This window comes from Tripterygium wilfordii, chromosome 9 (assembly GCF_013401445.1).
Source record: "Tripterygium wilfordii isolate XIE 37 chromosome 9, ASM1340144v1, whole genome shotgun sequence".
Taxonomy (NCBI): domain Eukaryota; kingdom Viridiplantae; phylum Streptophyta; class Magnoliopsida; order Celastrales; family Celastraceae; genus Tripterygium; species Tripterygium wilfordii.
This window is the reverse complement of record NC_052240.1, coordinates 1,440,299-1,456,271: the sequence shown is the minus strand read 5'-3', so window position 1 is coordinate 1,456,271 and position 15,973 is coordinate 1,440,299. Positions and strand designations below refer to the sequence as shown.

The 15,973-nt window shown below is 37.9% G+C and overlaps 2 protein-coding genes and 1 pseudogene across 18 annotated transcripts; 1 reads left to right on the top strand and 2 right to left on the bottom strand.

Annotated features, from left to right (window-relative positions):
- Positions 1–275: 275 nt before the first annotated feature.
- On the bottom strand, positions 276–11,021 carry LOC120005001 (annotated as a pseudogene).
- On the top strand, positions 1,090–7,089 carry LOC120005028. Of its 17 annotated transcripts, XR_005469706.1 has the most exons (5): positions 1,090–1,545; positions 2,347–4,594; positions 5,363–5,427; positions 6,421–6,447; positions 6,583–7,089. XR_005469706.1 is itself a non-coding variant. In XM_038854455.1 (3 exons), exons 1-3 carry the CDS (start codon positions 1,312–1,314, stop codon positions 6,432–6,434), a joined length of 243 nt encoding a protein of 80 aa, XP_038710383.1. In that variant the 5' UTR covers positions 1,091–1,311; the 3' UTR covers positions 6,435–7,089. The 17 variants fall into 17 exon arrangements, 3 of the variants coding, with proteins under 3 accessions (XP_038710383.1, XP_038710382.1, XP_038710381.1); XR_005469707.1 differs by lacking the exon at positions 5,363–5,427; XR_005469701.1 differs by having other exon boundaries at positions 6,421–7,089.
- Positions 11,022–11,271: 250 nt separating the features above from the next.
- Positions 11,272–14,650, bottom strand: LOC120005004 (cysteine-rich receptor-like protein kinase 10). The gene is made up of 7 exons (XM_038854422.1): positions 13,771–14,650; positions 13,370–13,507; positions 13,153–13,274; positions 12,836–13,046; positions 12,469–12,706; positions 12,015–12,165; positions 11,272–11,867 (listed from the first exon to the last, which is right to left on the bottom strand). Exons 1-7 carry the CDS (start codon positions 14,567–14,569, stop codon positions 11,526–11,528), a joined length of 2,001 nt encoding a protein of 666 aa, XP_038710350.1. The 5' UTR covers positions 14,570–14,650; the 3' UTR covers positions 11,272–11,525.
- Between the last annotated feature and the right edge of the window lie 1,323 nt (positions 14,651–15,973).

The window sequence follows — 15,973 nt, the reverse complement described above, 5'->3', positions numbered from 1 at the left end:
TATGCACTCACACAATGAATTCCTTATCTAGTGTACCGTGAATAATCTATAAGCCACAGACTTGATAAAACCCAGATGATGCAATAAATGGTCAATGATGCCAGTGCAAGAAAGAACCAAAAATATGATGTTAAGGGAGTAAGGGACTAATATCAAGGTGACCAGGGAGTGCCATTTTCCTTGCAGAGAATATCTTTGGAAGTATTCTCCCTACTAGGCTTTGTGCTGATCTCATGCACTTTCTGCTGCTGCTTAGTAACCCATAAAAGAAGGAAGAAAACAAAACAGCAAACAAAGCAATTACAAATGAGGAATCTCTGCAATTTGAGTTGGGTACAAATACAATTGAAGCTGACACAAAAAATATTTCTGAGACTACAATAACCATCCAGAATTTGTTATGTACTTATGTAAGGAGTCGAATTGGAGGACACCATACTCAGTTTATCTAGGCTGCAATTGAGTAATTGATGCTTCATTATCCGATGATGGCAATGACTTGGTTGTTGATTGAGATGAGTTATGCTCTGTTCTACCATGCAGAAAAGACGCCGGCTGTTGTGGTGAAGGAAGACTAAGAGAGTAATTGTGTAGCATAGACACAAGGTCCACCATTGTGGGTCTCACAGTAGGATCTTCCTGGACGCATAATAACCCCAGATGTATGCATCTAATTACTTCATCTCTTGAATAGGAGTCCCTTAGAGTAGGATCCAACAATTCCAATGGTGTTTCAGCTCTCCAAAGCTTCCAAGCCTGTGATAATTAATCAACTAAATTTAGGGTGCTCCTGCTTTGCTCTCCCGTTCAGGGGTGATTCTGTTACTTGATATAGAAGTTAATAAAATACCTATGGAAAGTTCATACTTACATGGCTTGGTAGGTTCTCAATAACATCTATGTGATAGAAAGAACTGTTCTTCTTTCCAGCAATAATCTCCAGAGCCAAAACTCCAAAACCATAGACATCGGACTTGATAGAAAATTGTCCATGCATCGCATACTCTGGAGACATGTATCCACTAAAAGGAGGTTGAGTTACATTGACAAGTAGCATATGGTACAAAGAGAGTATGATAATCTTCTATCTATATATAAAAGTGCGTGGTTTTCTCGCCACCTCGTGGCGAGTTGTATTTTTTTTTGTACTCTCGCGTCTTGCGTTTTTTTTTTCCCCCTGTCCGTTTGCGTGTGTAATTGGTTTTGTGGGTGACTTATTCATGAAGCTTTTAATCTTTTACACGTCTCTCTCTCCCAAATCGTCGACGAAAATTGCACAGCCAAAAACCTTTCCCTTCCTTCACAGGCCGAATGATTCTGGCACCAATACCGCTGCGGACGGAAATCTGTAAAGATCTTACTCTACTCCCTTCTTTGACTCCTCGGCACCCTCTAACCTTCATTGCCTCACTCAGTTTCATCTCTAGATCTCGAGAGTCAAGACTCCCAAACAGAGAAGAACAACAGTTCAGCAGGTCACGATTCACCTAATTCTTCTTCTGCTACTGCTAAACGCTCTGACTCTGATCCCTCTGCGTTATCCAAGTTAAGCGATCTGTTTGATATTGTGGTTTGTGTTATAATTTATTTTTCTTCTCTTCTTTGTGGTGTTCATTATTCTGGGTTGCATTCCATGTGTTTTGATCTGTTCAATTTCTTTCTCGCACCGCTATCTTTTTTCATCGTCATTCTTTCCCATGTTGTTGGTTTTATTCTCAGGTGTATTTTCTGTCCTGAATGTGTTCGATTTCTTTCCCCTGCAACTATTTTTGGTGGTATTATTTGGAATGTTGTGTTGCCCGATTTTCATTGTTTGAGTGTGGGACGCATCTGTATTTCTTCTCTGTTTGGTTGTTTCTAGGGATTGTGTGTTTGTGACTATCTTTTGTTCTCCTGGTATCCAATGATTCCCTCTGTTTATTTTTATTATTTCCTCTGGCATTTTCCTTCGTTTTTCCTTGCCTTGGTGTTTGGTTTGAGCTGTGGTTGTGGGTTTGATTAGTTGTCTTCTATTTGCTTTTTTAGATTCTTGATTTAATGTCCTGGTTAGTTTAGTGTTGTCCATGTCTGAGCCTGGTTTTTTTCAAGATGTGGTGTTTATCTTCTATTGTTTGGTGTTTCTGATTGGGAGGAGTCTCATGGGGTTTGTCTTTTTTTTTTTTGTCTTCTTTGTTGTCTTCTGTTCTGTTGTGGGATCGTAATAGGTGTTTTTGCTCCTTTGTTACTTTTTCTATGGCCATGTATTTATAATTTGCTTTTGTTGTTCTGGTATTCAATCGCTCCGTGTATTTATTTTTGATTGTTGGTTTATTGTTTGGCTTATGTTTTGGTGTTTTCTTCTTGCAGTGATTTAAACTGGCAAACTAGATCTGCCACCCTAACATATCTGGAAAGTTTTATCTTTAGAATCTACTTTTTTCTGTCTTTACAATTTATCTTTGGCGTCTAAACCCATCAATGACTGAGGTCATTACTTCTAGCATAACTGTCATTATACGTTCGTATGGCTGCATACTGAAAAAACTTGATTATTCGATGTTTTGGTAAATTTGGAGTCAGGTATGAAATATCATGTACGTTTTGTTTTGGATTATTTTTTATGCATGTATATCCAGGTTTTATTTTTTTGTTTTTTTTAACTCAAATAATTGTTGTTTCTCTTCATACTTACATTGCGTTCTTTATTTTTTTATTATTACTTTATTATTTTTCATCTTTGTTTTTATGCGGTTCTAATACGGTGTTTTCTTAGACCGGCCGTTTCCATAAATAGATTTCGTGCCTTTGGTTATTGGTGATGGTGTTTATGTAAGTTGCATCTCATATTTTTTGTACGTTATTTAATATCCATGTTTTAATTGTGTTTTTCTTTTTTTACCAGTTTCTTTGTTGTTTATCTTCATACTTACATTCTTTCATCATTTTTGATAATTACTTTATCTTTCTTATCTTTGTTTTCTCATCCAGGTTTTTTTACCGTGTTTATGTCCGTTTTAATGGGGTGTTTTCTTAGACGGGCCGTTTCCGTGAATAGATTTCATGCATTTGGTTATTGGTGATGGTGTTTATGTATGTAAGTTGCATCTCATATTTTTTGTACGTTATTTAATATCCATGTTTTAATTGTGTTTTTCTTTTTTTACCAGTTTCTTTGTTGTTTATCTTCATACTTACATTCTTTCATCATTTTTGATAATTACTTTATCTTTCTTATCTTTGTTTTCACATCCAGGTTTTTTTACAGTGTTTATGTCCGTTTTAATGGGGTGTTTTCTAAGACGGGCCGTTTCCGTGAATAGATTTCGTGCCTTTGGTTATTGGTGATGGTGTTTATGTAAGTTGCATCTCATATTTTTTGTACGTTATTTAATATCCATGTTTTAATTGTGTTTTTCTTTTTTTACCAGTTTCTTTGTTGTTTATCTTCATACTTACATTCTTTCATCATTTTTGATAATTACTTTATCTTTCTTATCTTTGTTTTCACATCCAGGTTTTTTTACAGTGTTTATGTCCGTTTTAATGGGGTGTTTTCTAAGACGGGCCGTTTCCGTGAGTAGATTTTGTGCCTTTGGTTATTGGTGATGGTGTTTATGTAAGTTGCATCTCATATTTTTTGTGCGTTATTTAATATTCATGTTTTAATTGTGTTTTTCTTTTTTTACCAGTTTCTTTGTTAAATGCTTGGTTTATTGTCCAGGTTTTTTTTTTGGCTGTGTTGATGTTTGTGTTGTTGATTTTATTCTGGGATGGGACGCATCTGTATTTAGATACCATGTCTTTCGTGATTTAGTATGGTTTATGTATGTGTTGTCGTTAGTCGTGATGCACCATAATTCTATAATTTTCCGAAAATAAGAAGTTGGGTTGTGGGATATTTCTTCCTAATATTTGTCGTTCATGTTCTGGATTATCTGGGAGTTCATGCATTTGTAGTTTTGTGTTGTTGATGTCATTCTTGGACGGGACGCGTTCGTATTTAGACTGTATTTGGCTATTTGCCCTCTTTTTGGTTACTTTCTCTCGGGTTACTCTGTAACTTCATATATTTTCACATAGAGATGATTTTTTTTGCAGACTTGCATTGAGTTTATTACTGTGCAGTCTATTAGTAAACATAGACTCCACATTGAATCTATATCCCCTAAGATCATGTTATTTCTCTTGCTGATATAGTTGTATGAAAATTGAATTTTTTTCCTGCATGTTCGATGACATTAAGTAATTTTATGTGTTTGATGGCATTGAATTCTAATAGAATGTTTGTCGAAGAAAGTCCCCATTGTCAACGAAGAGGGAGTTAAGCAGAGATACGCCTTGATTTCCAGAAATCAACCATCGACTTGCATGTGTTAGGCATGACGCCTAGCTAGCATGATTGGGCCCTGTAGTGATAGTAAGTGAAACAGTGAGAATGTTGGTTTACATATAAGAGAATATTGTCGTTGGCCGTTGGGTGAGTCATCAATGGGATGCATTCATTGTGAGTTAATTTTAGTATGTTCAGAGTTTTTTTTCCCATTATTTTTCTTTCTAAGGGTTGCTTTGGAGCTTTGGATTTGAAGCTGCTGGATTGCTGGGCTACGGCCTACAGGTATTTTTTCTTCATTATTCTCTCCTTTCTCGCTATGTAGATGTGTCTCTAACTTCTCATGCCATGCTTCTATTTTTTATTTTGGACGATTTTGGTGAGGTTCCTCCACATATTTTGCTTAGATAATTTGGATGAGAATGATTATTGAATTTTCGAGTCCCTAGCATCCATTTCATATGTTTCTCTGCTTTGTTTTTGATTTCTTACAGTTCTTTGGATCTTCTCCAGTTGTTGTATTTGTTTGATTTGAACTCCGATGATTATGCATGTTCATTACATTTAACTTTGAAAAACTTTGGTTTCTTGCAATTTTTCTGTCTCTTTTCTCTCCCTGAGTTGCTTATCTAGGTTATCACCTAATTCTGGGCCATCTATCTTTTCAGTGTGCTTTAGTTTTTATGGGTTTGCTCTTGACTATGTAAGTTGTGTCTCATATTCTTCATACGTGTCTATCCAAGTTCTAATTGTGTTTTTTCAGGGTTTTTTTTTACTCAAACCAATGTTTCCCTTCATAATATCTTTTACCCTTAGTATAAATAGAATGGTTTAGTTGGGTCTTTAATATCTGAAAGGCTTTTATGTTCTTTGCTCATGCACTGGACCTAAAGTTTTAAGGAGCACAAGACATGGCCTGTCATTGAAAGAGAGTTATTGGTGAAAATTGGGAATCATATTCGTGACTTTTCTCTGTAGTCATATGGTGGTTGTCATTATCATCATCATTTTATTGGATAGTTGAGCAAATAATTTCTACTTTAAAAAAAACAGAGCCACTGGAGCTGGCTACTGGGAGGCCACAGGGAAATACAGAGATGTTTACAGTGCTTCAACAGGTGCTTTACTTGGCATGAAGAATTTTTGGGTATTATCAGCATCTTTCTTACATCCATTTCTTGGTTGTTTCTTTTTAGTTACCATCCAATTCTATAATTTTGTTGTTGCTATCATTACGGAGTAGGTTTGATTCTAATTCGAAAACCCAAGATCGGTCTGAATCAGTATTGGTTATTGGTTTGTAGATTGAATTTCGAGAATTGTCTTAAATCACTTTGCATGATTAGATAGATTTGACTTTCTTTCTATTTGATATGAAATTTTCGTTCTAGATTTAGAGTGATGTTTAATTTTGTGAGGTTTACATCTAGACAAGGGGATATCGAGATAAAGTTCGTGAAAGCTGAGAAATTCTATAGGAATTGAGTTTCAGATGGCTGCAACAATGGAAACTGATGATGACAATGAGAACAATAAAGGTAGTATGTGGGCTTTGGATCAAAAGCTTGATCAACCCATGGATGAGGAGGCTGGCAGTCTCAAGAATATGTGATTTAAATACTTGGGAATTCGATTTATGATTTCTGTGCATGGTTTTAGTTTTAGACTTTCAAGGATTGAATTGGATTAAATTTTCAAAAGTTGCATTTCATTTGTTGAGTTGGTGCATTTCATTTCATCACCTAGCATTGGACATTGTAAACCCAAGATGTATGTGGCGAGGTGGTTCCAGGCGTTGGTAACTCTGCCTTGGGAGAATGAGATAGAGATTCGCCTGTTCAATATGGGGGAGAATATGATGTCTCTGTTTGTGGTGTACAAACTTCGTTTTGAGTTCCGGATCCTTCTAAGTGGGTGGGATTGTGTCAGTGAATTGAAATTTGGATGCTATTTCTGTTTGGGTAAATAAACACCAATTTTCATGTTGATGGTACTATTTTGATTCTTCTATTTGGGTTTGCATTCATCTTCGTTTGCACTTTTTAAATTCCCGTCAAATGATGAATTTTAATATCTATTTGTTAATTTTTTTTCCCCTTTTTTCATTGTAGCTTTTGATCACTGATTGGAAGCTTGCGGTGAGTGGTTTTTTTGTTTTTGTTGTCATTGTAACTGTTTTCATGTTTTTCCTTTTAATTTTCCGGTTTTTGACTTTTCCGTGTGGGGTGTGGGATTGGAATAAATTTGTCGACATGAAAACTTACTCCCCTAAGGTCAGTCCTAGGGGGTCCTGCCTCAAAGTGATGCTGGTACCTTCAATGTTGAGGACATAAGTGAAACCATGGAGATCGTTACTTCGCCAAGTAAAAGAACTTGAGAATGATATGGGGATGATGAACAAGAAGAGCGAGATTGATGGGGATAGAGAGAGGATGTCAATTGGGAGGAGAACAGTAGTGATGGATTGAACATATCAAAGTGGCGCTTAAATGGGATTGGAGCTATTTGTTCCTTTGATGTTGCTGCAGTATCAGCTTCCCAATTTAAGTGCTTTCTTAGTCAACTTCTATACATGAATATTAGTAATTTATTCCATGAAAATTTTGATTAGTATCCTTATTAAGGGAACTGTAATGAAAAGTTGTGGAGGTGAATTTTGGATGAAAATTGAACTGGCTGTGATTTTTTGAAGCATACAAACTTTTGTCATATCATCGATCATTATCTGCCTTCACAACAACATTATCCCGCTGTAACGCGCGGGCTGTCAGCTAGTAATACATAATATGAACATAAGGATTTCGAAACTTACTAAGTTCCAACAATTCTATTTGTGTTTCCTTGAACTTGATCAACTCCGAAAATCCTTGCCATTCCGAAATCTGAGATCTTTGGTTTCATATCTCCATCTAATAATATGTTGCTTGGTTTGAGATCTCTGTGTATAATTCTAAGCCAAGAATCATGGTGCAGATAAAGGATTCCCCGAGCAATCCCTTCAATGATACTGTAACGTCTTAGCCAATCCAACTGACTTTGTTTTTCAGGATCTACAGATTAACTAAAACCAATGTTAAATTCAAGTATGGAGGTTAAGAATTCAATACGTATAATACAATCAGTTTACACATAAAAAAACATTTTGGCAAATGTAGTCAGTCATGCATTGGATACAAATCATACCATATAGAAAAAAGTCTAGACTTTTGTTAGGCACGTATTCGTAGACCAGAATCTTTTCTTCTCCTTCTAAGCAAAATCCCAAAAGCCTGACCAGATTTCTGTGTTGAAGCTTGGCTACCACTACAACCTCATTCTTAAATTCTTCTGCACCTTGTCCAGAACTTCTCGATAGCCTCTTCACTGCTATATCTTGTCCATTGGGAAGTGCCCCCTGGAAATTTAACCCGTTATCAACGGAATAGGCCACTTCGTGTTTCCCAACATCAAGATGGGAAAACAATGACTAAAATATCTAATTACTTACCTTGTAAACCACACCAAATCCACCCTGTCCTAACTTATTATCATCTGAAAACTTTCTTGTTGCGGATTGAATGGTTGCCAAATCAAATTGCAATGACTCTATAGTCGGAATATCATTCCCAGCTACATAATGCAAAAGGAAAACATTTTACGTTCCTCAAAAGATAGAAGAAGAGAGCCAGAGCAATTTAAGAAGACAAGAAAATACAATGCTTCTATTGAGGATGCATGATTATAGAAATTGTGTTCATTACCATTTTTGTATTCCTTTTTGCCTCTCCGGCATAACCACCAGTAACCCACAATGAAAAGCACCATTAATGCAACAATTGCAGCAACAATCTCGACAATTCTCTGCCATGAAGGTAGCCTTTTTCCTGCACAAACAGATGTATCAACTATCTGTCGTGCAAAGTTCATGTGTTCAAATCAGTAATCCACCCCTCCTTCTAAGAGCCAGAACTATTTGCTGATTAATCACTGTTTATCAATCGGGGCACAAGAAAATTGTGGAAAACGAATTAAACTGTACCTTTAGTCATTGAAGGTGAAGGAGGAAGAGCGGCCAATACCGATGCAGGTGGGGAAGCCACAACTGCAGATTGATAATAGAAGCGGTAGTTTTCATACCTGATGTCACAACTAGGCAACAAAAATCTTCCTCCTCGCTTCCCACCACAAAACCTTGGAAGATTCCAAATAGCTACCGCAAGACATCCTTGCAATTAGCCTCAGACAAGTCCTGCGTGCACTGCACAAGTGCATACACCTTCTGCTCCTGCGTAAAATTTGCCTCATTTGTTGCGAGCTTTTTAGTACCAGGTGGATTACTTGCAGCCAGGGTAGCTGTATCATTCATTGTAGCTTCTACAAGCTGGTTGAATCTGTTTGGTTCTGTAACGTTGTCTGAGTTACACATTTGCAGCTGAGGTGTTTCGGTCACAGTAGAGAAGATTGATTGGTTTGAGTAGCGTAGAAAACACTCATCATACCAAATTATGGCTACCTTGTGTACTGGACACTGTACAAGTACATACTGGGTAGCAAAGTTGAGACACTCTTGGCAGACTTGATCAGTTAAATCTCCGCGGCAGAGAAAGAGGCCGTAGACGGTGTCAGATGCCTGGCCAACTGTGGTGTTGTAGAAGCCATTGTTGCCAGTGGCGTTGGAGGCCAGCGAGGAAAGGAGAAGATTGAGATTGTGATTGTAAGTGCTGTTTTGGGTGAAAGTTGTGGTATTTGAACATGAATGGCTAATGTAAAAAGGGTCTGCTTCGATTGCCAGAGCAACCAAAGATAGACACAGAATTGCAATGGAGATTTTGAGTGTGGACATTTGATGGTTGCAAACCCAATTGCTTCCCCTCAAAGTCTTTTTGTTGTAAATAGTTTGGTTTAGCAGATAGGATGCTGGAGAAGATGAAAGGCTGGAAACAAACATATACTTGACGCTATCAAATTATCAATCAATGAAACAATGTCAACAAGCCTTAATATATTTGAATATAATGCATAGTATATCAATTCTTGGAATGTTAAGCGAGAGAGATGGAGTGAGTGACCTCATAAACGTGTAACAATGTGCAAACTCCTCTTGCCTGAAAAAGGGAAAAAAATAATCAACTGGGGTCCACAAAACCAGTCAAACTCAAATGTTTAATATAAATAAGTATTGTTACTTCAATTAAAGAACAATAATTGCAAAAAGTCTACAATGCAAAATGGTAAACATATAAAGAAAGTCCGAATGAACCAGCTTTTTCTCATACCACCTGTCCATTCACCTTGAGAAGATCTATAGAAACATGAACTCAAGACAAAGAAATGTATTTGAATAACAACTAACAAGTACATGAACTGAACTGAAGCATGCTTAAAGCGATAAATGAACCAAAACAATACCCAAAAAAAAAAAGTGAATAAAATATGAGGGTTTACGAGGCAATGGTATGGTGATTGAGGAACAGCTAAGCATGAAAGCTACTGATGCCATTGTTGGTCTGTCAGCTGGATCTTCTTGAACACCATGATAAGGCAATGTGAAGGCATCCCATAACTTCAAGTTTCGAATATCAATCTTCTAAAGCTGGATCGAAAATTCCTGAAGTTGTTCCCATTCTCCAGCGCTTCCATGCCTGCCACATTAAGTACCCAATCTTTATAACGAGTTTCTGTCATTGGGATATATTAATGTTCTTGGCAAGAATGTCAATAATAATGGTTTCAAACTTATATAGCTCAATAGGTCTTCACCACTATCTGATTGATAGAACTGACTGTTTTTCTTGCCACCGACGATTTGCAGAATCAGGACCACAAAACTGAACACATCCGACTTCACTGAGAACCGCCAATGCATTGAATACTCTTGAGACATATAACCACTACATACCAGAACCATCAGTACAATAAGCACATTGGATTAGAAAGTAATGTTAGGAGTATGTTCTCTTCTCCTCACAAGTATTGGCACGCATTAAATAAAATCTTTACCTTTAGAATTGGTTGATGGTGCTCTCTCTGTGGCATTAATCTGATAGAATGGGTCCACTCCAAATCTAACATAGCAGCTGGAAGCAAAACCCTTCCACCTTGTTTTCCAGTACAACAATCTGGAAGAGAACCAATTGCACTTTGAAGACAGCCTGAGATAGATCCAGTGTGCACTGAACCAGATTGTACAGTGTCTGCGAACTAGTAAATCCCTTTTCATCAGTTGCAAAATCTTCTCCAGAATGATCACTCGTAACTTTAGTTGCTATGTAATCCGTTACTGTTGCCAACAACTGATTAAAGCGATCTGGTTCCGCGACATCCTTGGAATCGGGTATATTAAACCCTGGTACAACATCGAAAAGAACGACTGGTTAGAGTAACAAAGCGAGCACTCGTCATCCCATATGTAGGATTCTTCTCTGTTGGGCGGCGTTGAAGTATCTCTTTCGATGCAGTGATGAGACATTCTCGACAAGTACTTGTGTTGACATCGGACATCTCCCCGGCAGAAAGAGAGTCCAAATGCAACATCAAGAGGGGCTTCACCAGCAGTTGTGTTCTAGAATCCATTGCCCGTAGTTGCATTGGACTATTGGAGGAAGGAAAAAGGAGTAGAGAATTGAGATTGGTCTGGTACGCGCTATTGGGTGTGAATGAAGTTTTGTTTCGCAATAGTGAGCACTGTAAGTAGGTGCTGCTTCGGTTGTATAAAGGTCATGGGACAGTCGAGGAATTAATAAGACCATCAATCTCTTGCGTTGGGAATGGTCTACAGGGAAAGTTAGGTTCTCTTAAGGTGATGATTGATGAAAATTGAAGATGAAAGCATGTGCCGTGAAACAGATGACTCAAATTAGGCCCAGGTCAATAAAGCAACTTCAGTTTTTCCATAAGGTGATCAAAATCCATCTGGGTCGACATGGGTCTTTCACAAGAAACACTTCGTCTTTCAGAATAGATCCCTTGTCTCTCTTCTCCCATCGAACAAGGAAACAAGATATTTATTTCCAGTATAAATATAGATACAGACAACTATCTACAAAGTTACTTGGAAATAGTAAGAATGCTGGGGTTACAGGCTCTGTTTGTTACTACTGGATAATTAACACAAGCTCTGGTAGATAAGAATTACAGGGATGACAAGACTTGACAGCCCACAAATAATCTTCAATGAAACGTTTGTGGGTTTATGGATTTAGAGAAGATGCTTAATTTGGATAACACAATTATCAGTTTATCTAGGATACAGTTCCGTAATTGATGCTTCATTGACCGAGAAAAGCGGCAGTGACTCTGACTTGCTTGTGGATTGATCAGTCTCCAGCCCTTTTAAGATCAAGCTCTGATCTGTTCTAGTATGGTGGAAAAATGCTGGCTGTTGAGGTAAAGGTAGAGAGACAGAGTAACTATTGAGCATAAGAACAATTGTTGCCATTGTGGGTCTGTCAGCGGGATCTTCCTGCACGCATAATAACCCAAGATGGATGCATCTCATCACTTCAGTTCGTGAATAAGAGTCTGTTAAAGTCGGATCCAACAATTCCAAAGGTGTCCCTTCACTCCAATGCTTCCAAACCTGCCATGGTAAATCAATTCGACATTAAGGTTTTCAGTTTGTTCTCATTATTAAAGTCGTTCTTTTGAAAGAAAAGCTCTCTTCACTCTCTATCAGTGATGAACTGATGATTATATTAGTCTACAAAGAACTGAACATCATACTCACGTAGCTCACAAGATCATCAGCACCATCTGACTGATAGAAAGAACTGTTTTTCTTCCCAGTTATAATCTCTAGAACTAAAACTCCGAAACTATATACATCGGACTTCACAGAAAATTGTCCATGCATTGCATACTCTGGGGACATGTATCCGCTGAAAAGCCAAGTCAATAGAGCAATGTCAGATATGATACGAACTGAAAGAAAAGATTAATTTATATCCTAAGCTATCTGTTGCCCACTGATGAAAACTGCGTGAACCATACATGGCCGCATCAGTTATAGTATCTGCCACTTATAGAAGGAAGCCAATAGTCAAAATGTACATCACAGGCCATGATGAAGCAGAAAAGTTTAAATTGAACATATTCTACTGATCTTTTATGAACAATTCAGAATATGATTGATGTTAGCAATTGACAGTTTGCGATAATAAGGATAAGAATTTCAAACTCACTAGGTTCCAACAATTCTACTTGTGTTTCCTTGAGTTTGATCAACCCCGAAAATCCTTGCCATTCCGAAATCTGAAATTTTTGGGTTCAAATCTCCATTTAACAATATATTGCTTGCTTTGAGATCTCTATGAATAATTCTTAATCGGGAGTCCTCATGAAGATAAAGAATTCCTCGAGCAATTCCTCCAATGATCTTGTAGCGCCTTGACCAATCCAACTGACTTCGTTTTTCAGGGTCTGCAAATTCATCCATAACAATATCATTATCATGCTGCAGAGAATAAGAATCAAATAGATACAACACACAAATCTACCAAACTTTCTGTAATGACAACAAGGTCAGTAATATTCTTGTATGTATCATACCATACAGAAAATAGTCCAGGCTCTTGTTGGGGACAAATTCATAGACAAGTATCTTCTCTTCTCCTTCCAAGCAAAATCCCAACAACCTCACTAAATTTCTGTGTTGAAGGTTGGCTACCAATACAACCTCGTTCTTAAATTCTTCTGCTCCTTGTCCAGAACTTCTCGATAGTCTCTTCACAGCAATATCTAGTCCATTCGGAAGTGTCCCCTGAGAATTTTTCAGCAATCATCACAATAGGCTCTCTAGTACCAGTTCTTGAGTTACTTACAACATCAAGGTGGAAACAAAATTGAAAGACATCTATTTTTCTTACCTTATAAACCACACCGAATCCTCCCTCGCCTAGCTTGTTATCATCAGAAAACTTTGTTGTGGCAGCTTCAATGCTCGCAAAATCAAATTGCAAGGACTCCACAGTTGTCATGTCATTCTCAACTGCATGATACAAATGGTGAATATTCTAACACAAATGAGAACAAAATAAGCTTTTCTTTTATGCGATTCCAAGGCGAGGTCAAATTGCTCCTTACCATCATCCTCTTGAGCAGCACTCTGTTTCTTTTTCGCTCTCTTGCTTAAAATACAGTAGCCAAGAACAAAAAGCACCACAGACACAACAATGGGAGCAACAATTGCGACAATTGTTACGGTTGAGAGTCCACCCTTTCCTGCATAACGAAAATTTGGAATTAATGGGATGCTTCTCTTTCAAGAAGACATCCACACCCAGGCTCCTACAACCATGGTGAGGTCCGATTAGTAGAACTAAAAAAAGCATGGAAGTACAGCAACAAAGAATGCAAATTTTCAGCCTAGAGAGTCCTGATTAATTAGGCATAGCACACCGATATAGATTTGGGCCAAATACGATAAAAGACTTAAAAATTGTAAAGAAAGAAAGAAACTTTTTGAAAGTGGGTTCAAAATTTACCTGTACGACTAGCCGGAGGAGGAAGACCAATCGGAGGAGGAAGAGAAGGAGGTGATGGCGGAAGCGCAGACTCATTATAGAACATGTATGTCTCATACATAACGATACAGCTAGGCGTCAGAGTTCTTGCTCCTATTGCCCCATATTGAAGGTTTGCAATGGCTACCTGGAAACAACTCTGGCAGTTACTAGTAGATAGGTCCTGGGTGCACTGTGCAAGGGTGTACAGAGTATTAAACGACGAGAAATTCGTCGCTCCTGTCGCAAATTTTTTAGCCCCATTTGAAGCCTGAGTCGCTAAACCATTCATCGTGGTTCGGACTAGCTCATTAAAGCTGGTTTGGTTCGTAGCGTTCTGCGTGTTGTACAGACCAAACATACCCCCTCCGTTCACACTATTGAAGAAGTCCCGGTTGGAGTAACGAAGAAGACACTCGTCGTACCAGATTACAGTCACTTTCTCTACAGGACACCTTTGAACTACGTCTTGGGTAGCGAAGGTGACACAGTCTTGGCAGACATCGGTGGAGAGGTCGCCGCGGCAGAGGAAGAGGCCGTAGACGGTGTCAGGGGTTTGGCCGGTGGTAGTGTTGTGGAAACCAGTATTGCTAGTGGAGTTGGAAGCGAGAGAGGAGAGGAGGAGATTGAGATTGGATTGGTAAGTGCTGTTGGGGGTGAAAGTGGTGGTATTTGAACAGATATGGTTGAGGTAATTTGGATCAGCAGCTTTACTGGTAATTGCAAGACCAAGGAAGAACAGAAACAAAACTGTCATGGACAGCAGTCTGAAAAAAGACATTTGAGCTTCCGATCAGGACAAAAATCCTGTCTTTCTTTTCCAGACCCAATTCATGGATTTATAGATGGGAATGGGATTGAGTGGATAGAGTTGCCCTGGCTGGCAATACGTCAATACCGGAGATGAGGACGCAAGTCAACAAAAGCAAAGTCAAGCCACCAGTGTTTAATTGTTTATGTTTTGATACAGACGGTACGAAAAGAACCACCATAACTTAGTCAAATTTGTGGAAAAAAAAAAAAACATTTATTAATCGTCGTTTTCCGATGACATTTATAGATCGATGGAGATGGAGGGGAAACTGAGCAACAGGGTGTGACCCCAATTCCATTGTTGGGAACTTAGGTGATTTGTAATAATGTAAGTGTTAATATCCCTAACAAAATTAATTTTAGGTCTCACCTCTATTATATATAAAAAGTAAATTCAAATACGTATTTTAGTACAGTCACATCAACAAAACACATATTTCAATACAACCGTATCAGTAAAACACAAATTTCTATAAACTTTCTCTTCCCACCCAACATGAAGGCTAACAATATTTTATTCCTCCATATTATCCACAATAAAACTACACCAAAACACAAAATATTAATACATCAATATCAGTAAAACACTTCTCCCAATACAACTATATAAGCAAAACACATTTCACAATACAATCACATCAATAAAAGACAATATCTTTGTTAGTTCAATAACACTTAACCATTGCAAGTAGCCCTTATGAGATTGGGGTCTGTTGGTAATTCTCATAATAGTAGTAGTTAATCTATGTTAGTTTGTTAAGTGTCCGTTATTGGTTTAACTCAGGTTAAGTCGGTGGAGTATTCTGTTAAACTACCGTTAAGTCAAAGTAGTCCAGCTGGCATCTTGTGATTGGTTGCTTGGGGTTTGGTTGTTATATATCAGCAGCCACAGAGAGTATTGTAGCAGTTACGAAAATAATGAAACAGTTCTTCTTGTGTTCTTCTTTCTTGTTTTCTCTGTACATTTCTTCCATTGAATTACCTTGCTAGGGTTTAGGTTCGAAAGGGCTTATTACCCATTTGTACCTGGATCCCCATTATAGTGCAAATTATTTACATTCACCGCGGCGACACACACTGGACAGTGTACAAAAGGATTTACTGATGATGAATTATGAATTGGAACCACTCGACCAACAAAAAACGCAGGTTGTCCAGGTTCAGGGAGTACCACAACATATGACTTCTTCTGCTAGCTCCAATGCTTTTCTTTCCTTCCATAGCCACCAAGCCGGGTAATCCAATCGCAATCCTCACATCTTTATAGTCTTCATTGGACAACCAGGCTGTGGACTTGACAATCTTTATTGTCTTCTTTGGATATTGTTAACACAAGGTTAAATGAACATATAATCTTTACCATTTTGTTCTT